The sequence below is a fragment of the Misgurnus anguillicaudatus genome, chromosome 4 (genome assembly GCF_027580225.2).
Source record: "Misgurnus anguillicaudatus chromosome 4, ASM2758022v2, whole genome shotgun sequence".
Classification (NCBI taxonomy): domain Eukaryota; kingdom Metazoa; phylum Chordata; class Actinopteri; order Cypriniformes; family Cobitidae; genus Misgurnus; species Misgurnus anguillicaudatus.
In genome coordinates, this window is record NC_073340.2 from 28,591,754 (window position 1) to 28,615,902 (window position 24,149).

At 37.1% G+C, this 24,149-nt stretch overlaps 1 protein-coding gene across 1 annotated transcript in view; it reads right to left on the minus strand.

Annotated features, from left to right (window-relative positions):
• Window positions 1-22,897, minus strand: part of aatkb (apoptosis-associated tyrosine kinase b) — a 55,538-nt gene extending 32,641 nt beyond the window's left edge. The window contains exon 1 of the mRNA XM_055175775.2: window positions 22,338-22,897. Coding sequence (XP_055031750.2) covers window positions 22,338-22,419 — 82 coding nt within the window. The 5' untranslated portion in view covers window positions 22,420-22,897. The remainder of the gene's footprint in view (window positions 1-22,337) is intronic.
• Between the last annotated feature and the right edge of the window lie 1,252 nt (window positions 22,898-24,149).

Consider the following 24,149-nt stretch of genomic DNA (forward strand, 5'->3'; position numbering starts at 1 on the left):
CTGAAGAGCAAAAAGATTCGCTCTTCACTGTTAATGAGAACTGATATTTTTAGAAGAAGGGCACATACAGAATTAAAAACTGAAACAAGGCTTTAACTCCCATCCACTATTACTTACATATATTGTCTGATCAGTCAAACTTTGTTCTTTATATAATAAACTTCTTCGCTTTTAATGCCATTGTTACAGGCATATAGTTTCACCCCGTCATCATTTTAGGGCCAGTGTTTACACTTAAGCTAAACATGTACGAATGCCTACATTTATGCTTTTGGCTTTTATCCAAAGTGACTTACAATGCATTTAAGCTATACAATGTATTTGTACTGTATGTGTTTTCCCTGGGATCAAACCCATGACCTTCATGTTGCTAAACCAATTTGCTACCACATATTTGCAACATGTCTGTTTGTTTTATTTATTTATTAACCCTTTAACTGCCTGGGTTTTATATTCATAGCTGTGAATGATCAAAAATGTATATTTCTCGGCAAAAGTGACAAATCAACCATTTGGTTAAGCACGTTTTAAAAAAAATATTAAAAACATAGCGAACAACAACAACAAAAAAACATGTTACAAAAGAAACTTTTACAAAAGAAAGTTTTACATGACACATTGATGAACTGTATCTTTTTTTACTTTGCTAGTTAACCTGTTTGAACTTGTAATTGCTTAGAAAAGAGAAAGATTTTCAGAAAGCTATTGTGATTTTAATTATTTTGTATTGTGTGCACATAGTGTAATGGCATTTATATATTGTTACAGTAAGTGTACAAGTACATTTTAGGGTCACTGTCATACTAACTAATTCAGCAAATAATACATTTTCAGATGCTGCACTGTGCGGCAACAATTACTGCAAACTCATTTGTGTGAAGCTAAGTTAATTATCAGTAATGAGCAATGTTTCAAATGAAATTAGTCTACAGACTATTGCCTCAATTCTCTGACTATATCGTCATTTAATAACATAAAGCTGAGTATAATCTAAAGACATGTGGTCTAAAACCATTATAGCTAGCTGGCAATGATTAATGTAATGAACTATGTGCATCTCTATCAGTATTCATTTTCACTTCAGATTTCTCATTATTATAATCATGTTAGTCATGCAACTCTACACAAGCTTTTTCTGAACTTTTCCATATAGTAGTTATAACTTTATTGCAGCACATCATCTGAAGCAATTTGTCAGGTTGCATTGAGCTTTTTTTAAAGTCTGGAGGCTGCCGTGACTCACCTCAATTTGACGGAGCCATTACAAGGCTTTTAGAGATCAGGTACACATACATTTTATTCCCCTTGAGGTTTAATTTAGCCCAATCTCTTGATTTGAAATCAAACTACAGTCCAGTGTTTGCTGGAACTGGCGCCATAGAGAATTCTCATCTTTGTACTCTTGTCATAGTTCACGATTAATCCAGATTGCATAGGGCCAAAGGGCCAAAACATAAATCTCAGGACAATACAAATCTCGGGATTATAGGAAATGCATGTTTCTCAATGTTATAGCGCCACCTAGTGGCCAATCACCAGACATTTCATGTGTTTGTATATACTAAAAACTTAAATGTGTATCTGTTTTTGGTTATATCAGCGGTCAGTAAATGAACAGCACAGAGAGATACCACATCACTCTAAAAGGACATTTTATACCATTCCTTGCAGTTAAAAGTGCACAAAAAGTAAATGTACATAAATGTTTTTATAAATAGTGGAATAATGCAATAGGGTTAGTGTAAAATCCAATCATAGTTGGCTATTAAAACAATTTCTTATATTTTTATCACACCCTCATTGGTGGCCTGCCCCCATTGTCCTTTTTTTGTCCAAAATTGCCCCCTATACTTTAAAATGTGCACTGCTTGAGGGAACATCCATTTTTAGTGGTGTCCGAAATTATAGTGGACAGTATTGAGTACAAGAGTAAATATTTAACACATGTATTTTTGTATAGCACTAACTGTAATGCAGAGCATTTAAACTTCTTTTGTTCATAACTGTTTCCTTTCATAAATGGTTACATTTCAAGTATTCAACACATATAGCCAGGTTTTCTTAATGGCTAAAATTGCACTTCCTCTTTTATTTTTGTATATTTTAAAGATATATAGGCTAAACCGCCTTTCCATTGTACACTGCATTCGGACACGACTGTCGGAGTTCGCCCCCTTGTGGCAGTCGTAATAGAATTTCAGTTTAATTGTATATCTGTGTCAACAAGAGAGAGAAGCTCATTTCAGTGCAAGAGCGTTTAATCTACAAAAAAATATTTATAGTTAACAATTTATTTATCAGTAATCAATCCTTTTTAAAGGATTCAAGTGTTACTGACAAAGTTAAACAAAAATAATCAATAATTTTCACCTCACACATATTGTTTTTTGATTGGAACACATTGAAATACATCACTTTCGGTCGTCGTGTCACAACCAGTGTAAGGGCACATCTTTCTTTTTTTTTTTGCTCAAATTGGATCCAATAAGTACGCACCCACAGATGGTTGGCACCCTACGCAGCCCCTTTACGACTCTCATTTCGGTTTATCGACCGTCATTTGTCATGTACAGTGGAAAGATAAAAGTAACCACGCTGATTTTAAATCAGACAAAGATGACCGGTGGGCCGAATAAAGATGATTGGAGGGCCGCATTTGGCCCGCCAGTTGACTAGCCCTGGTGTACACCAAATTCATTTTCGCATCCTTAGACACCTAAAATATTCTTAGCGAATACAGTTTTAAAAATAAAGGTTCCTAAAGTTCTTTGTTTGGCTAAATGGTTCCATAAAGAACCTACAACATCCCCAAAACCTTTCTGTTGCACAAACAGATCTTTGGAGATCCAAAGTGGTTCCTCTGTGGCATTGCTTGTTTTCAGGTTTCTAGCCCTATGTGGTTGATCCTCTAATAAACAAGATACCGCTACATTTCTGTGTAACTTTCCAGAAAAGCATAAGACATGTATGAGCAGACATGACAAAACTTCAGTTATTTCATTCTGGAAAAGTTTTAAAGAGAAAATGTGTGTGAGGTATTTGTGATACTTGTCCCGCCCCTCCTTCACTGTGATTGGACGGCTGTGTGAGAACTGACATTGACAAGCGGAGCTTTTCACCCAAAGATGAATCTCTTTCAACTCTTGACGCTCAGCGTCGAGCGCGGAAAAGCACAGAGCGCCGGCTTAATTGAAAAACGTAGAGTTTCCATTGGAATCAATTATAAAACATGTGCCGGCCGCGGGCGTAAAAGCTTTGTGTGCACGCCCCCTTAGAGCAATAGAGCATTTTTCATAGCACAAAGTATCTCTCTCTCTCTCTCTCTCTCTCTCTCTCTTATTACCCATCTTAAGTCAGCTCAGGCGGGAAGCAGAAGCGCCTCTAATGACTAAATGATGAGTGCGGGGGCAAACAGAGGAGAGCCACGAGGGCTGGAGGAAACGTGCACTCTCTTCCCAGTGGGAAGCCACTTGAGATGAGCCAAACAACTCAAGCAGAAACTTTCATTTACAGCGCCCCGCCCTTCTCTGTCAAGCTGTGCTGAAAACAACAGCATTCAGCTGTTCGGAAAAATCAAAAATAACTTTGTGCATTAGCAAAAGCCAAACACAAGGTCTCACTGTTCAGTTAACCAATAAGACTGGAAAAATCCAGGGTTTTTGCTGGGTTACAGGGTTGAATGAGATATATTTTAGAGTACCTCATTGCACCTTAGTAGGCATGACACAAAATTTCCAGATGCCCACCTTATCAACAGCCCTGGATGAAGGAGCCACCTGTTTCCATGGGGATGACTGACAGGTGATGGAATCCGCACAGGCAGGTGTTTAAACGGGTCATGCACTTTCCCTCATAACTAAATTGTCAGAACGGCAAATCAGGGATTCTATGCAAATCAGCATACATACACTCACACACAGGTTTATGTCAGACCGAGAGCCCTGTTTACCAAATTCATACATCATGAAGTGACACACTGATAAGTGCTTCTTCTGCAACCACTTTCCACTTACAAACATGAGCACAGAAGAGGAAAAATTTGGCATTTTTAATATTTTCCTTTATAAATCATAGCGCTTTTCCACCATCGGGACGGACAGTTCTGTCCTTCACAGGCATAATACAATTTTGGACAGCTGTTACTAGTGACAGTTTTAACACCATTTATATTAAATATGTGGATAAATTAACACATTCTCACTTCCCAGACATTAAAAAACGAAGCATTTCCCATCACTATTAAGATGCTAAAGAAACCCCTCACCATGTAGACGAGCTAGGAATACCATTGCTCCCTATAAGAAACCACAGGCGCAATTTCAATTTTCAAAAATTCCATCTTTGAAGTGTTACATCTTCAAAGTAAAAATATTAAGAGACCACTACAGTTTTTACTTTAATCATGATTTCTAGATGTATTGTGACCATTTCAGTCCAATATCTGTTGAATTTCAACAAAAGCAAACCTCAAAAGTGACATAAAGTCACCCAAACAGCAAATAAAAAAGACTGAGAGCATGACAAGACCCATGAAAGATTTGACTATAAATTAATTCTTTTTTTAATTTTTACTAAAGTTTATTCTATTAAGTTTGGGAAGAGCATGGTCATGTGATCCAACCAATCAGCGCGAAGAGGGGCCTTTAAATAGCCGTCCCTCACCTCTGTCCCGTGACAGGTTTTTGCAGCATCCTTCCACCACCACCCCATCATCTCACTAACAGCTAGTTTAATTTATTCAAGTTAAACGAGGAGGGGGTTTAGGGGGTTTTGCTCTGGGTTTAGGCTAAAATTCTGAGCTCGGAGCCCTCCCCTCGGAGAGCACGCCAAATATGTTTTATCTCATTCTCTGTGGATTACATGTTATTGCGGACTCGTGAAAATACATGTAAAACGTTAGTATTTTGTTGTTGAGAAATGAATTTTAACTGTTTTTCTTCGCAGTATTATAGATCGTAATACACTGCATATTTTTTTATTTTCACTATGGTTTCCCCATTTTAAGTTTTGGTAAATAAATGCTAATAAAAATAATTTTTATTAAGAATTTGGCATAAATGTTCTCAGTAGTTGACAAAATAAAAAAACATGATAATTTCACTTTAAAGCATACCTATAAATGGTAAATCTAGAAAAGCTGAAATGGACAATTAAAATGGTCTGGCGGCTGTATGTGAAAAATTATTTCTACTTGTGCACATGTAAAAAATTAAACACGTGTTTATTTGACACACAGGTCAAACAAATGAAAGTACCTGGGGTCTCATTTATAAAGCGTGCTTACACACAAAATGGGGGTGGAAAAGTGCTTACGCCAGTTCCCACGCAAAGATTGTGATCTATAAAAAACTTAATGGGAGAATGGGCTTGCAGGGTGGGATCTGAGGATGATTCATGTACGCACACTTGCAGGTGATTTGTGATTTATAAAGGGAACATTGCTTTGTCTTATAAGTTTTAATATTTGTTGGCGTATGCCATTTTTGGCTATTGCGTGTACGTAGACTTTTAGTAAGAATCCTACGCAGTTTTATAAATGAGACCCCTGGCATCAAAAAATATTATGGAATGCTTGTCAAAAAGTGATGATAAAGTAGTGGATACCCTGTGCGATAAACATTGACGCCTAGGGTACCTTTAGCATCTTTATAGTGATATGAAAGGCTTTTCACAATGCTTTGTTCACAGGGAGTATAGAATTAACCTCAAACTCTCAAGCCCCGGCTAGGTCAGGTGATCTTTCTGTGTGTAATTTTATTTATTGTTTCCTAAGCTTTGGATAAAAGTGTCTGCTAAATGCCTAAATGTAAATATAGCTTTTTTGTTTTTTTCCGGTAAAGCTAGTTGTCTATTTCTGGCTTGTTTTGTTAGACCAGGTGGTTTAGCGAGATCTGGCATCACTTGAGAGACAGACAGTCTGTGTTAACATGATAGAGAGATTAATCTAATAAACTAAAGCCTAATATCGATGAACGGACAGAATGGACGAGCAGAAGGCGAATAAAGGGATGGGTAGAGGAGAGAGGTGGAGCTGGACCGAAGCCCATAACAGACGGGCTGGAAGCGGCCAGAGACATGAGACGCATATGGTTATAAAACTGCTCACACTTTCACAATGACCCCAAAAACAGCCTGATGCACATGAGGAACACGAACCCCGGAGAAAGACCACAGCACAGAAAACAGTCTCTTTAGGCGGCCATGTTTCCAACACTCTGGGCAGTTAAGAGTATTTTAGTCATGCAAGACAGAAGTCCTTAAATCTCTTAAATAATGTGCTAAAATCACAATTAAACAATTTATTTCTGACCAACCCTGACAGCCACTGTACCATAACTTGTTTCTTAAAGGGACAGTAAGTAGGGTTTTAAGTGTTTTATTAATCAATGTCTTTATTCATAAATATGTCCTTGTTGGTGTCAAATGACCTCTGGCAGTGATCTGACTTTTCTTTGAAAGCTTAGAAGCTCTGTGCTTACATTGGACGGGTTAGTCCAAGGATGCTTCCATAATACTGATAAACTATAATAGCAAAGAGAGACCACTAGCCTATCAACGCATTTCCACAACACGGTTTTCATTCAGAACATGTGAAGTTGCTGAAACGGACAAGGAGATCAGTGATTACATAACGGCTACCATAGTTGCAACACGCATTTGGAAGAGTGAGGCGCTAGAGAGCACTGTTCGTTTGAATGCAAAATACAATTTCACCACTAGATGGGGTAAATCCTACTTATTGTCCCTTTAAGCTCAAAATAGGCTTTATCAAGTTTGTTTCAGCGACTCCGCATGCACACAAGTTGGTAAGCGCCTCACGTGACTTCCCCAGTATATTACAGTACCCCTTCCCCAGCGAATCGTTAGTCGTTATCGATTGATGATTGCTTCTTTTTTTGTATTAAGTTGTTAAAAGTACCAGCTGATGTGTTGGCTCCACTAGTCTTTTTCTAAGAACGTAGATTTGGTTTGAACATTAGGGGGTTGAAGTGTCAACTGAATATGTTTTTATTAATTGTTTAAAGGGGACATAGACCCTTTTACAGGCCATGTGATCAAATAGCCTGCGCACGCATTTTGGCAACGGAAGCTATGTTGTTCCCCAGTGGTTCTAACGTGTTAGCAACTCAGAAAGTTTATCAAAACAGTTTCCCAGCATCAAAATGTCTGGTTGTTGCGTTTGGTTGCACTTATATAATACACTGAAAAAAATTATTCATTGAATTTAATCAATTTTTTTAAGGTAAGTGGTTGCAATCAATTTATTTAAGCTACATTTATACAAAAGTTTTATATTTTGTTTTACTTTACTAATCTTTTTTGTTTAAATGTAGCTTAAATAAATTGATTGCAACCACTTACCTTAAAAAAATTGATTAAATTCAATGAATCATTTTTTTCAGTGTATACGTATATATGTATCTGGCCAATTTATATTTGGCCATCTGCTAACGTTTTCAATCCACTCCATTATAGTACACGGATCTGGTAGCTGTGTTGAAAAAGTTGATAAGTCAACTTTTCAAAATAACTTTCTCTGTCTGTGTTGCTTCACTGCTGATTCGTGACATACTTCCATTGCCAAACTGCGCGTGCATACGTTGCCACGTCATCATTGTGTACAAACAGTAAAAAGGTCTATATCATGAAAATCTGACTTTTTTCATGTTTAAGTGCTATATTGGGTCCTCAGTGCTTCTAGCAACCTAGAAAATTGGAAAAAAAATCAAACCAGTATCTTAAACCATTTTCTGCAAGCATGTAAAAAAAATAAGTAATTGAAATTTGTCTCCACTTGTGATGTCAGAAGGGGATAATAACGCCCCTTAATCTGCACTATCCAACCACGGCACTGCCATTTAGTGCAGAGATCAGCTCATTTGCATTTTTAACAACACACCCAAAACCGGCACATTTTTGCTCGCACCTACCAAGTGGCAATTTTATAATAATAAATTATTAATATAATATTTTGAGCTTAAACTTTACATACATACTCTGGTAACACCAAATATTTATTTGACATCTTAAAAAAGTCTTTTTTTGTCCCCTTTAAATATTAGAGGGGTTAACTCCCCTGATTCCTACCTTTAGAAACTACATCCCAGTGTGGGTGAAATGTAATCTATAAAAACCATTACCATTCTGTTCATGCTAATCTCTGCTTGCTGCATTATTTTAGGTGGTAATGATATTTTTAGGCCCAGTGAGAGTTGGCACTTACAGACTGTTTTTAGCATTAATAACATGCTGTGTTACAATATCTAGACTCTGCGACTCAGAAAAAAAAACTTCCCGTCTGTCATTGCAGAAAGGACTAATTATTTTGACTCCTCTCAAATGTACTCATAGGAAGTAAATAAAAACATGCACACAGACACAAACATGTAAAGGAGATCTCTAAAGCAATTAGAAAATAAATTAAATCCCAAACATCAAGTGTTTTAGTCCTTTGAGATGAATAAGTGCGTGGAGAGTTAACCAAGAGTGTTTTTAACCGCAGTGAGAGAATATACAACAAACTTCATCTTCTCTCTCTCTCTCTCTTTCTCTGTCTCTTTCTCTTATGTAAACATTTTCAACATAAAACACAATGTTGAATTCAAACAATTCATTATGTTTTGGTGTAAAACTATTCAAGTAAAATGTCAAAAAAGGGGATAATACCGCCCCTTAATCTGCAAAATTTTAACAAACCACCATTATGGCGATCAGTGTCTGTTTGCATATCATCAGCTCATTTGCATTTTAAAGGACACACCCAAAAACGGCACATTTTTGCTCACACCTACAAAGTGGCAATTTTAACATGTTATAATAAATTATCTATGTGGTATTTTGAGCTAAAACTTCACATACATACTCTGGGGACACCAAGGATTTATTTGGCATCTTAAAAAATTATTGTGAAATGTCCCCTTTAAAAAAGAGGGTCACCTAAATCATTTGGGCATCCGGTGACCCAGGATGTCCCATGCGCATTCCAACATCCACACGCAAGCATAGCATACCACTGCTGAGCTACTCTGTGCACAGTAAGAACCCATTTGAATCAATAAACCCCCTCTCAAATCAAAGTGTTTACATGATGCCCGAGACAGGAATAGTTTCTGTGTTCTCACAGTCCACCTGTGGCGAAGACACAACATACAGCCACTGAAAGAGTCAGTGATGGATATAGAAACACAAAATCAACCGAAATAAAATCCATACGTTGGTTTAAATAAACATACTGTAGGAGATGCCCATAATTGACCCAACCATGTGTTAAAACAACCCAGCACAGGTTATTTTTGTCCATATTTTACCCAACGCATAAACCTGGTACCTTGTTGTCTTCTAAGGATGCACCCTATATCTGATAGTTTAATGCATTTTCCTAATAAAATGTCTCTCTGCTTATCTTCTCTGATTTCCATAGTCAATCTAATTCCCATATTCCTTATCAGAGAGGCAGATCCCTGCGTGGTTATGTGTGAATTATATAACCTCTACTAAAAACAAACATTACAGGTCTTTTTGATGTCGTCCTGTCTGCTTTGGGTCAGAAGGCTTACATGCGGTTCCTCACGCTTTGAGGGCAAGAACATGACATAAAATTTTAAACAAGCACATATGAGTAAAGTAATAGATAAAGGCACATTGTAACCAAGTTCCTAAGAGATGCACAGCAGCTTGATAAAAAAATTATGAAGTTAAAAGGAAGACTATGTACTATAAAATAAAATGAGGCCAGAGAATCTCTCATAAATGTATTCTGCAATAGAGAAATTTTCCCCCATTTTCTTCAGTCAGAAGCTGGAAAGCATGCAAATGCACCGGCATCATTTTAAGCCTCCGGCTATTTCTCTTATTAAAACATTTTCCAGAAACACTCACTGGGAGTCACTTCTGTCTGACTAATCGTATTTCAGTCCAGATAAATTTATAATCAGTTTCTTGCTGAATAAAAACAGCTTAAGCCAGCCTGAGCTGGTTTGGTTCAATCTGATCTCAGGGGAAAACCACTTATGTCACATGCTGGGGATTTCATATGAATTCATACAATGTGAAATGTACAAAAACATACGACTATCCAAATAACGAAACGGTGCAAAAGCAGACACTATAGCGAAAGTGCTCATAGGAATTTATAGGAATTAGCCACCTGGTAAAATAGATACAACCTTTTTAGTCTGGTTTAAATTGAAAAGCCAATTTAGAAAAAACATCTTGCATGTCAGCAACACCTACAGCATTCAGATACACTGCAAAAAATGACTTTCTTACTTAGTATTTTTGTCTTGTTTTCAGTAGAAGTATCTAAAAATTAAATAAGTAAATAAGAAAATAAGTCTAGTTTTAAGACAAATAATATACAATTTAAGTGAAATTGTCCTTAAAACAAGCAAAATTATCTGCCAATGGCGTGAGAAAAAAATTGTGAAATAAGATTTCTTTTTTCTTAAACACTTAATTCAAGTAAAATTTTCTCACTCCATTGGCAGATATTTTTGCTTGTTTTAGGCACAAATTCACTCAAATTGTATATTTTTTGTCTAAAACCTAGTATTATTTTCTTAGGTCATTTTGCTCATCAAGAAAATACATCTTGATTTAAGAATTTTTAGATATTTCTACTGAAAACAAGACAAAAATACTAAGAAAGTAAGTCATTTTTTGCAGTGTAAAGAGAGGGTAGAAAATGGCAAAGCAATTTTTGCTGAACTAAATAACAGTTATCTGTTCTAACTCATTTAAACTTACAGGATATTACAAGAAAATGAGATGTCTTTAATAATAATTGAACACAAAAATCACAAAGAAAGAGATATCAGATATATCTAGTGACTAATACATAAATTAGGCAGTAATTAAAACTGATATGCAAACATTTGTTCTGGGTATTGAGCTGGTTTGGAGAATAATTATTCAAGATATCACATTTTTTGTTTGCCTTTGAATGATGGATCTCATTCAAAGACTTCAATCCTGGCAGTGCCCGTAATTCCTTTAAAACCTGTATTGGTTTTGCCCTGCTGTTGCCGTGGTTATAGATGGTCACAGTGTGATTACCCATTGAGAGTCGGAAGCTTAAATGTGCTCACACTGTGCCATGGATGCTGAACAGGCGTTGCCATGGAGACAGGAAGGCTACATATGTTTCATTAATTTCGATGCATATAACATGATGTGGGCTTTGAAGGTCAGGATAACAGTTCAATTATCCAAAAATAGCACGGCCTGATCTGCTGAATTTGGGTTTGGACTGCAGCAGTGCAAAGAGTCTGCATGCATATTTATAAAAACAGCTTTACATAACTGTACCCTTACGATTCAGTCCAACCTGTACATAAAATATGTCATTCATTTTAATTAATGTTTTATGGTGCATGTGAGTACTTTTATTTCCACTGGTTTCCTGCCTGCCTGTTAAATATATATGCATGAACTGATAATGCTCTTAATATTTAATGTACGAATGTCACATAGTCTCATTTTGACCATACACTGGATTAAATCGAATCTACTTTGCAGCTTATTTCGGGCAACATTGAAAAATCAAGTGATTCGTATTTTTCCGACACAAGCACTTTATAATATCAAGTCCATCAACTCATAATATCAATCCTATTTTAAATACTGTAGTATTGTTTCCAGGCAGGCTATAAAGACAGTGAACACAAAGGATAGTCAATCATTATGAACCAATTAAATATAAAAGTCTAATAGGCACAGATTCATTAAAAGGGTCAGAGAAAAGGTGGAAGACAGTCACATAAAACTCAATTTGTTAAATGTTTAGCACCAACTTCCTTATACAACCTGCTATAAACGAATCCACTGTTCTGTGGATATCATAAATAACCTCTGGTTGCCCCGGGTGACAGGGATGATTCAGCATCTTGAGAATGAAGACCTCAGGCTATAAGCCAATCAGGGTTGATTAATGAGACCGAAATGATGGGATGGTGTGGCGATCTGTGTCGCATGTTGCTATGGATACAGAGCAAGAAGCATCTGCTTTGTGAACTCCTTGATCACACCAGTGGCAAGGCCAGAAAATTTAAAATGAGTGGATCTTGGTCAAATATATAGGGTGGACCTCAATGCCTACTCTTAAATTACATAACTTTACAATAAAGTGGTTAAACAGATTACATTCAGTTTTTTGAGTCACGGATGGATCGAATAATTTTTTGGACAATGTGTTCGCGTGGTTTATGAGTAAAAAACACATTATTTTCCACATACCGTACATTTTTGTAGCTCCAGATATCACTCTCTTTCTGAAACGCATGGATTTGAAAAGCTCTGTGTTCCTGATTGGCCAGCTAATCTGTACGTTATGAGTGGTCTGAATACCTCTGACGTCAGCCGTAAATGTGACACTCCTTACCATGTTTAAAAGATTCGGTCACAATGCAATGCTAACAAGAATTAATTTACAGGATGCGAGTCTGAAGCGGGAGGAATTATGATAATGTCGGTCTTGTCTACATCACCAATTCCAGGAAGTAAACTGTTGCCTGAAATCCGTGTGTTTGTTGCAATACAAGAAAAGAGATTTACGTTGGAGACGATAACGCGCATCATCGTTTACTTCTGGGTATGTACCTTTTGCATATCATTAACATGTACTACACACTTACACACCAAAGGAAATGTAAAAACGTGAATCAATAGGTGCTCTTTAACATTTGCAAGGTTTAGAAACGCATGCAAATTATAAACTTTATATATAAATAGTTATTTATTTCCGAATAATGTGTATTTGAGCGATTATTATTATCATTAAAGAGATTATTATCATTTATACGTGATTTCTTTTGGTTTTATTTTATGCCTCTTTTGACTGGGTGGGCCAGCCGTCAATCTTAAGTACAGTAGACTCGACACTGGATCACATGCTAACATACATTGCAGATTAACATAAAATTTCATTAGGAACACGTTTTTTAATGCAAATATTTTCTCTGAATTAGTGCTGCACAATTAATCGCATCGCAATCGCGATGTCAGCCTGTGCAATTATATGACAGCAAAATGTTGCAATTATATTAAATAAATAAATGTGTGGACTTGTTAACACAAACTTTCTGATAACAGTTTGATGATTTTCCTTGCTGTTTGAAAAAAGAAAGAAAAATGAACAAAAAAGGCAGTGCACGTGTGGCATGCACGTGTGTGGTGTGCGTCGTCACTTATACCAAAGCGAAGATGGATGCAGAGGAGGTTGACAGTGATCTGGAAGCTAAAAAAAAACTCTATGTCTGTTGATTACTGACACTGAGCAGTTGCTACATCAGGTGGCAATACGAAAACATTTCTAGTTTTACAAATACAAATTTTAGCTAAACTGTGTGTGGATTTTCCTTAAAACCCATCAAGTTGACTCATGATACCATTTAGTATAATCGCAATCGCAATTTTAGCATCAATAACCGCAATGGGAAAAAATTACCCAAATCGTGCAGCCCTACTCTGAATTAAAGAGATAACTCGTCAATGGTGGGGAAATGAATATTAAGTTAATATTAAAAGATAGCAACATTTTAACAGAATGTATTTTACATTATGTAAGATGATTTTATTTAGAAAAATGACTTTGGCTGGGAAATCAGAAAGACATTTCTGTTGTTTTTATACTACTGTACGTTAATGATATTTTTACACACCTTAACCCTACATCTCTGTTCTAAGCTTTCTACAGCCTGAAACAAATGTGCAGAGATGATCTTGTATTCAACATTGTGTTGATGAAATGTATTGGTTAGACATGAACCCCAGAACCAGGTTGTTTTACAGTAGAAGATGTTTGCGACTATACATGGTGCCTTACATACCTTGTGTATTAATACTGTATATATCTGGCTGCAATTTAATGGGCTACATAAAGTATATGGAGTGCAGTGAGAGGTATTTGATGCACTTTTGCTTGAGAGCAGTGAAACACATAACCAAAGGCCATTATATCGCTCTCTTCTTGTATACAGTATATATTTAGCATGTTGATGGACACCGAGACAAGGCACTAACCTGGCTTCCAGATGAAATTTTATGTTAATATGCAATACCGCAATTTTCCACTAGATTACCCAATTTATGAAAAAACTGAAGCCAAAACGTTATTTACTAACGTTATTTACACTAACTGCCCCGACGACATGATAGATACTAGAAATGTGAAACCCAGATATCAACCCAAAGAAGTAGGCCACTCCTCTGTTGAAGCTATAAAATGGCTCTTCGATAACATCTGTTCTCTGTCAGGGATCTCTTGATCAATAGTCTGTATTCTGCATTTTGCCTTGAGATTACTAATGACAAGAGAAAGCAAGAATGTTTTTAATGGATTTCATATTGAGCTTCCATTGTCTCGGTGTCCATCAACATGCTAAATATATACTGTATACAAGAAGAGAGCGATATATTGGCCTTTGGTTATGTGTTTCACTGCTCTCCATGGTATTTCTGCTAAAGCAAAAGTGCATCAAATACCTCTCACTGCACTCCATATACTTTATGTACCATATTAAATTGCAGCTGGGTATATACAGTATCAATACACAAGGTATGTAAGGCACCATGTATCTCAAATACGTTGTAGATCTACTGCAAAACAGCCTGGTTCTGGCGTTCATGTTTAACCAATACATTTCTCATTTTAAACATGCACAGTATTAGTCCCACAGTCAAACTTCTTGCCCTTCGAGCATTTTGCTCTACCATTTATAAATGATTTTGCTGTGTGTGCCGTATTTTCTGGGTCACTGCAGTCTGGAAGCAGTCTGGAAGCAACTTTTAGCAGAAGCTGTGACATTCGTCCCTTACTGCTGTATCTCATACCTCTAATGTCTAAAAAACAAAAACTAAGAGCATAATCTGTAATATGTTTGCAAACCTGCTGCCAGCTACAGATGCATAAAAACAGAAATAACAGAACCAAATAACCAAAAGATGCTAAAGAGTCAAAGGGAAAAATGTTTTTAGACCAAACTGTTCAAAAGATATAAAAGAGAACAAAAGTTTAAGCTGTTGGTGTTGCTAGGGTTTGAGAGAGCCCAAATTTGGCCTGATAGATGCTGAGACTCAAAATTCACAACTTCTTACTATACAATTCCATCTTAAGGGGCTGCCATAAACCCTTGTAGAAAAACAGTAAAAAAAATTAATTGGTGATTGTGCACAAAATAAATTGTCAATCTAATGCTACACAGCGGACAACTTAAAGGTCCAGTGTGGGTTTTAGCAGCATCTAGTGGTAAGATTGGGAATTGCAACCAACCTGAATTTTGAAACGCAAAGAGAAGCTACGGTAGCCGCCACAGGGTAAACATTTCGTCTGAGAGAAAGACCCTGTCCCAAATGGCACACTTCCACAGATGACATCATGTAGTGCGAACCAATTCTAACCAAAAAGTGTACAAATGACACGCAGTGTGATTATAGTGCAATAGATACGCCAAATTCCGCCTTTGCGTGCATATGATACGCCAGTCCTTCCCATTCACTTATATGGCGAATCATTTCGTGTTGTTTTATTTATTGTTTTCTCATTTGTTTTCTGTTTTTTTCCCCATTGTTGCTTGGGTTTAGGGTTAGAACAACTTTTTGTTATATAAAAATGACATCCTAACCCAAACCCCATCTCTAACCCCAACTCCAAGCGACCATGGCTTAAATATAGACAAAAGCATAGAGAAACCTGTATATTAAATAACCTGCTTAAACAAATCTGAAATCTAACCCTAAACCCAAGCGACAATGGTAAAAAAACAGAAAACAAATGAGAAAACAATAAATAAAACGACACGAAACTATTCGCCATATAAGTGAATGGGAAGGACTGGCGTATCATATGCACGCGAAAGCGGAATTTGGCGTATCTATTGCACGATAATCACACTGCGTGTCATTTGTACGCATCTTGATGAGAATGGGTAGGTAGTGCAGACATTAGGGACCTTTGACGCGAGTCGTTGAGGGTGCACCAGAGTCGTATTTTGGGACAGACTTGAGCATCACTCTGGTTGCCCATCAGTGTGAACTCCTCCCATCCGTCATCTGATTGCTCTTTTGCAAGGACTTCTGGGTTGGTAAAATGTGTGGAGCCTGCAGCAGTATGCAAGGGTGCAAAGGGGGTGCTGATGAGCACACTTTAGAGCGTAAAAATGACAGATGGGACACCCTACGGACTCGTATACTAAGCAAGCATGTGCAATTTTAAGCCAAAGGTACCAAATGTATACATATTTGTTAGGGATTAGCATCTCCATAGTACCGTACTAATATGCACTTTTGGTACCAATATGTACCTCTAAGATACTACTATGAACGCTTTAGGTGCAAAGGCGTACTTGTTAAAAGGGTACTGCCCCCATCACTAAGTGATGAGATGTATTTCCCTTCTTTGTGTGAGATAACCATTTTTAGTTGGCGGTAGAAAACAGTGTCGTGGGAGCACGCATAAAACATGATTTAAACAGTTATTGTAAATAATTACTACACCTGCCATCTACACCAGGCATACCAGTATCTTTACAATGGGAAAGTCAGTCAAGTGTTTGTACATGGAATAGACCAAAAATTTGTGTTTTTAATCTTTTCAGCTTTTAAATGTCACAACTGTCCCTCTGATGTTAGTTTTTTTTAAACTGCAATTTTTAATTGACTTGTTTGAGGTTTTTATGGCGACACATCAAGCTTCACGCTATCCAACATTCAACAGCATTTTTCTCATTCTACACATTGTAAGTTATTTGAACAAACCATAATAAACATATTAAACTATTACATGTATTCAGTATTGTTTTCGTTCTTATGAAAATATTATTACATTGCTTCTTATGCACTAGATGGAGACACAAGTTTATTATTTGCTTATTGTTTTAATTTAATTTAAAACATAACAAAAGTACGTGCAAACACATTAACTACTATTATAAACAATAACTAATAAGCAGTTTATGTCATATATGTTCTGTACTGGAATCACATTTTTGTTATAATATATAGTAGCAGAATCAATAAACCAGCTAAACCAACATATTTTATCAGCATTATGTTTTTAAACCATTACTGTATTTATTGTTTACTGTCAGTTTGTATGAAAGATTTTACTGGATGGATGTGTGGATACAGGGTGCACGTGCACCACATACACATTCAGCTCTAGTGGATTATATTCAAAACCAATATTTTTGTACTAGCTATTATGTCAACCCCTCACTGCACAAATTATGCCGGTCTTCATGGATTTCACAATAAACATTAAAAAGCCAATCAAAACGGCACACTTGTGTCCTTCGCAATACGACTACTGTACCATTAGCTGTAGTGGCTCACCGGAAGTCTTACACAAAGGAGCTCAAAGATGGCGGCACCCACATTTACATCAAAAATAAGGTGGATAGTCCATTCAATAATTATCATTCCACAAAGCACTCATGCACTTTACTGTTCCTATAGTTACTGTTGCTATGCATTGCTTAAAATGCCATCTTTTGTGATTAGCATCCAACATCCGAGCACATTATTTAATACTTTAGTATACAGTTCAAACGTACAGTAATACAAAAATATCCCTCCCAGACCTTTGATTTCCATCCACCCATAATTCGCACCCTAAACGGATAATCTAACAGTGAATCTAAAAGCGCCTAATGTTTTCTAGCTACTCTGTTCTTGTCATCATCAGGATCGATTATCCTCCAGCATCTTCTGTGCACTCCCACATACTCACTACACAAACAGATGCATGCGCAGCAGTTCTGCCGAAACAGCCATTAGCAAAAGCCCCTCTTACCATCAAAGTGACTTGTTCCTGAAACTCAAGCAACAAAAACCTTAGTTGGAACAAGCCAAGTGCATGAAAATAGATATAAAATGATATAGCTTGCAGTCAAAGAGTGGGTGTGGAGAGCTTTTCGTGTGGAGACCAAACATATCCTGAAAGGAACAAAGTCTGCTAAAGCTAGTACAGTAATACTACGAACAGTGTCAAGTCTGTGACATCAAGGTTGTGGGTTTGATTTCCAGTTAATACCTTAAACGCATTATCAATGTAGAGGGAAATAAACCAGAACAATTTTTGATACTATTATCCAAAGCAACTTACAGTGCATTACAAGGTTTCTCAGTACGTGATGATTTTAACTGCTAACACAATGCTCTACCAATTGAGCTACACCAGAAAAAACAAGGCAAGAAACAATTATAGATCTGGCACATATTTATATCCTGTTCTGTTCTTTATTGTAAGTCTATTAATTCAGTCAACCTGAAGTGAATCAGTGTTGTATATAAACCACAGCACCACATCTCACACTGACCTACAGTATTGCCGGTTGTTTACATTACACCCGATGCCATGATATCAATGCCCTTCGCTTTTACCCGTTCAACTACGTCCTTCATAAATAATATTTTAGCACAATAATGACTCCTACCAATCTCTTACCAGACTCCTTCTGCTCAAACTCTCTCGCAATCTCAATAAATCCAATGCTGCGTCTTTATCTAAATGTTCTCTAATGCGCATCCGCTAGGATAACTCAGCATCCGTATCATGTACGCATTTGACAGTCCAGCGTGACACGTTCTTACCAATATGTTGTTTTCGTGTGTGAATCTCTCACAAGCAGGAAGCAAAACAACAAGAGGTCTTTCAGGACGAATCAGATGCTATAAGAGTCTGGCGGTCGAGGAAACTTGAGCTCTGAAGGCTGGCATGGGAGAGTCGCCAACTCTACCGCCAATTACCCAACAAACACTGCTCCCAGACAGGTGATGTCATCACTACCATCACCCCAGACCTCCTAGTCTCATGTCGTTCCGGTTTCTAAATGACTGAAAATCCTAACACGTGCTTGAAAGCGCACTTCCTTGGAAAAACTACCATCTAGTTTATTTTGGAAAACATAAAGAAGATTCTGCAGTGCGATGATGTTAAAGAAATAGAAAAATACAAATGACTATATTACATTAAATAATTCCTGGCTCTTCCTAGCTTTGTGATGGCTTTGGATAGTACCCAATTTTTCTAAGCCCATCCATCATCAAATAAAGGAATCCATACGACTCCCGGGGGTTATTATATATCTTCTGAAGCAAAGTAGAGAAAGATTCGTATTTTTACGTTAAGTTTTTAGCGATCAACATCGCCTAGGTAAAAAATGGCTCCATGTCTTAGTTTGCACAAAGCAATTATTGGTTCTTGAGTGTCTCCTGACTACATGTTTTGTCACAACACATATGACGACTAGTCACAAGACTCGTGAGAACCACTGAAGCATAACAAAGCAACAGGAAGTGGGGGTGTCCAGCTACGCAACAAAGTTGCGAACTTTATGCAAATGACAAATGACAACTAATGAAAGTGAAGCAGTGGAGTTCGCTTCATCCGGGTGATTCTCGCGAAATTAGACTTATGAGGTGCCATGAAACATTTTGATTAAAAAAGTAAATGCAAAGTAAGAGTATCAAAATAAGAAGCATACAGTTACCAACATCTCTTCATGTACTATTTTGCACATGATTTCAAATGACATCATACAAATCAATTTTGTTTGTCATAGTACCTAGACTACTTTTTAGTTCTCATTACCGAAACATGAGTTTGTACATGCATATATTTAATGTAATATCATGTTGCGGTAATGATAATTTTTGATAATAATAATCTAAAAAATTTAAATAATTCTATAGGAAACATTTTTAAATCCTCTAAAAATAATGGTTATAGTATGTTCAGACCTTAATCTTATATGTGCAAAAAATTGGCTTTTTAAAAAAATCTGATGCTGGACACATTCTAAGTCTGGATTTTGTGAGAATCACCAATCCGTGTTTCGTCATTTACCGAAAGGATGGTTACTCATTTGTTTATTGTTGTTACTGGGACAATCAGAATTAGGAACGCCTCCTAACGACCTCACTGAAAGAGACTAGAGACACAGAGTGACAAATGCTGCGTCCGAAACGCCTAATTCCATACTATATAGGAAGTGTATGTCCGAATACATAGTATCCCAAAAACAGTATTGTGAAAAGTACCCCGATGACCTACTACTTCCGGTTAGATTTTGTAGTGTGCATTCGATGGACACTTCCCTATTCCATAATGTCACGGGAGAGGAGTTATCCAACGAAGAAGAAGAAAAGTCGTCATATTAGGAAATGCTGTCTTCGCGCTGGTATGACATGATGTGATGACGACGTATGTCACGTGATGTATCAACATGCCAGATGTAGTACGTCCGAATCATATTCATACTATATAGTTCCTACTGTTTTAACGGTCAGCAAATAAGTACTTTATCTCATTTAGTACGTACTTTACAGAATGCGGTTTTGGACGCAGCTTATCTTTAAAACATGGTGAGGAGCGTCACGTTTCGGGCTGACGTTAGAGTTATTCAAGCCAATCACAACGTACAGATTAGCTGGCCAATCGTATGACCGAGTGCGTTTGAGAAAGGGAAAGATTGTGTGTGGAAAATAATGTGGTTTTTTAAACATAAACAACCTGAACACACCAAATACAAAAAATAACATTGATTTTAGCCATATAATAGGTGCTCTTTTTTAATGAATGAGATTGCATCGCTCTGCCATTATTAGTCACTGGCGGCGTGTATGCAGCTTAACTCTAAATATGTTCGGCTGAAGAAAGTAAAACATGTATTTAGGTGAGTAAATTATGGTATTTTTTTCTTTTTTTGGTGAACTATTCCTTTCAATTTGATGCTAGATTACTATGATTCACAAAGATGTCTCACCATTTAAACTGAAATGATGCATCTTATGAATTGACTGAATCACAGCGAGTCATTATTTTCCAGGACAATACAAACAAGGCTACTGCTTTGGAGATAAAAAAAGCGATTTACAGATTCAATTCAAGAGACCCTAATACGTGCAAGGTGCACAAAAGAAAAAAAAGATGGTTGTGCCACAAAGATTCAAGAAAAATTACTGAATCAATCTGAATCAGGCTGCAGTATCCTGAACTGAAACAAACCCCAAATGACTATAGGGGCTTATAACTCTGTTTTTCCCGTTTAATCATTCCCAGACTCTTCATGATGTGCCCTCATTTCATTTATCACCTTGACAGATACAGCCTTTTGCCCAGTTGATCACTGCTGAAGGACATGATTAAAATCAGGGGGAGGGGATGAGGTCTGTCCAAACCGAAAATGTAAAACTGCAGAATGGTCAACATGAAAATTCCATGTAAAATCATTTTGTGAAAGTCAATCCAGAACACACTGTAGTGAATACAAAAATACACCCTAAAAGGTAATGCAGAAATAAATCGCTGCATAGGGGCTTGCGGACCAAAGCTGCGGACTCTCTTGGTAACCATAGCAACCATATGAAGAGGCAACAAACACATAGCTGAATCCTAATTTTGAAGTGAAAAAATACACTAGTAACCAAGAACCTACAAGCGCATATGCAGACGATAGGGACGCTTTAAAGAAATTGTTGAATAAAATCTGTTTATTATTTTCTCACCCTCATGATTTTCCAAACCCATTTGCTGTTATTTTATCAGTGGAACACAGAAGGAAAATATTGACATAAAAATATGCTAGGGAACGCCACATGGGTGTATACATAATTAAATAATTTAAATTAAATATTTTTATGAATTCCTTCATTATGTAAGCTTGCTATATACTTTTTGTTAGTTTTTGTTGAAGGCAATACTGAATTCTCCCTCATTTGTAAGTCGCATGTAAATGGACAAATGTAGTTAAAATCACCCATGAAGTGTGTGTGCTCATCTTTAACAACCCATTAATTCCATTAACTAACCCCATTAATAGACCCTCTATTAGTTGGACCTAGAGGTTTTCCTCAGGCATCTGTCATTATTCCTTTCTACACACAAGTCTCCCAGGATAGTGATTGTGTCCTGCTTGTCCAATCAGAAATGGCTACCTGTGCACCACTTTGCCAGTCTCACACCTCCACCTCTCACCTTTGGCATGTGATTCAGTAGACGTGTGGAGAGGCAAATTGAGACATTTTGCTTACAGTATCTTAACATGTCGCATAATTGTGCATAATGGCTTATGCACTAATACAATACATTAAAAACGATGGTTCATACAGAACAGCAAACAATACAAATACATTTTTGTCTTCTACAACTGACGTTTCTTTTTTTTATTCAAAAAGCATTTATTTTGCAATCTCAGCCATTTTTCTGCAAGATGAAAAGCTACTCGCGTGAATAGCTATGACGGCTGTCTATGTGCACGTGCACGGTTTAAATGACACGAAATATGCACACATTAAAATACATATAGGAAAAACAGCAGTGATAGTTCGTGCCAACCTACCTGAGTCGAAATGAGAGCTGAGGGCAAAACTCGGGTTGAAAAACGACGCAGACATGATCAGCATTGCTAGAGAGGCTGGCATGCTGAAGATAAGATGAAGTCCAGCATTAAAACGGGCTTGATATCAAATGAAAGACTTTAATGGCTGTCCGATTGTGTCATTCCCACAGCTTTCTTTGGCTCGGTGCTCTCCTCCATGTAATGAAAAGATCACAGATGGATAAATCCACTGATATAATTTCAGTCCATTTCATCGAAGTCTCTCATCGAGCCATTGCGGTGTTGCTTTGAAGCTTCTTTGGCCATTCTTGAAGAGAAGGTCTCTGCAGAGGAATCATTGAGGGTCTTCTGGTTCGTCTCTGCACCAAACGACGCGCGCGTTCTGTCGAGCACTGACAGACTGACTAAATGAATCAAAGCTAATTCTGTGTTTGTCTTTCGGTTGTTATTTTCTCAATTTTTGGTTTGGATGGCGTTTTAATGATTCTAACGAGAGCTGTCCAGTGCTGAACGACACAGCGCCATCTTCCACATGACGCTTCCTCCGCAGGCTGCTGCTGGAATCCGCTGAAGGGGAGGAGATTGCGCCAGAACCGCAAATGGGATTGACGCTAACAGCTTTAAAATCTGATTGGACGAGCCGCGCTTGAAGCTGTCGCAAAGTAGCCAATCAGCACACGGTTATGACTGCACTATACTTGTAAAAATTAAGGTTCCAAATGGGAAGAAGTAATTTTCGTTCTCCAAAGCACGTTTAAAGTCAAAGCTCTTATAAAATAACTTCTCCTGCAGATGTCAAAGGTTTTTATGGAACCATAAGGACACACAACGACCATTTTTGGAATCTTTATATTGCGATAATAACTTGCGGTGCCACTTATTACACTGCTACTTGCCACATAAAAAATTACTAGACACAAAATATTGAATTGTAATATTAGCTCACTTGAAACAAATTTATGTTGGCATAAAAAGAAAAAGAGACAGTGGAGGGATACATTAACATACAAGTAGTACCGGTCAAGATGTAACCAGGGTGAGCTCGTGCGTTATCGGTTGTTGGGATATTGGGATGTTGTGACTGACCAATCAGAATTGAGTATTCCAGAGAGACATGTGATAAAATTATTAAAATATAGGTCAAGATCAGGTTTTTGCAAATATAAAACTAATTCAAACAAAAATTTCTTGTTACAATGCGGTTAGGGTTGTTACATTGCTAAAACAACGTTATTTTGTGTATTTGCTGTAATACAATGGCTATGTTTACATGCACACATGTTACAACAATACAGGTTACATGCACCCTAAAAACTGCAATCTGATCTCGAAAAAAAGCAGAGGACTTGCCAATGCCACCCAACTGCGTAATATCATTGCGCCTGCTGCATGTTATGGCAGCAAAGTCCTTGATTACGCCAGAATGAGAGTATAGTTCCTATAATCCAGCTGTTTCCTATTAAAATAAATTTCTTATTTTTTTAACACTCTTATCTAACCAATGCACCACAAACATTTAGTCTTCAGTCTTTTTTGTCTGGCCAATAAGACACTCAAAGCCTTCAACAGAGCGACTTAACCACCAATACTAATAGCATCTGAATGCATGTTATAAAAAAATAAACCTACATTGCTTTTTGACGCATCTACAGTCTAACGGGAAGCTGGTTCAGAAGTTACAGTCACAATGTCAAGCATTTTGTTTTTCTGATACAGCGTATGTCACTCTGCTAAGGTTGCCATGGAAACTCTGTGGATCAAATTCATAAAGTGTTGAGATGAATGTTTAAAGCACCTTTTTTTCTTCTCTCT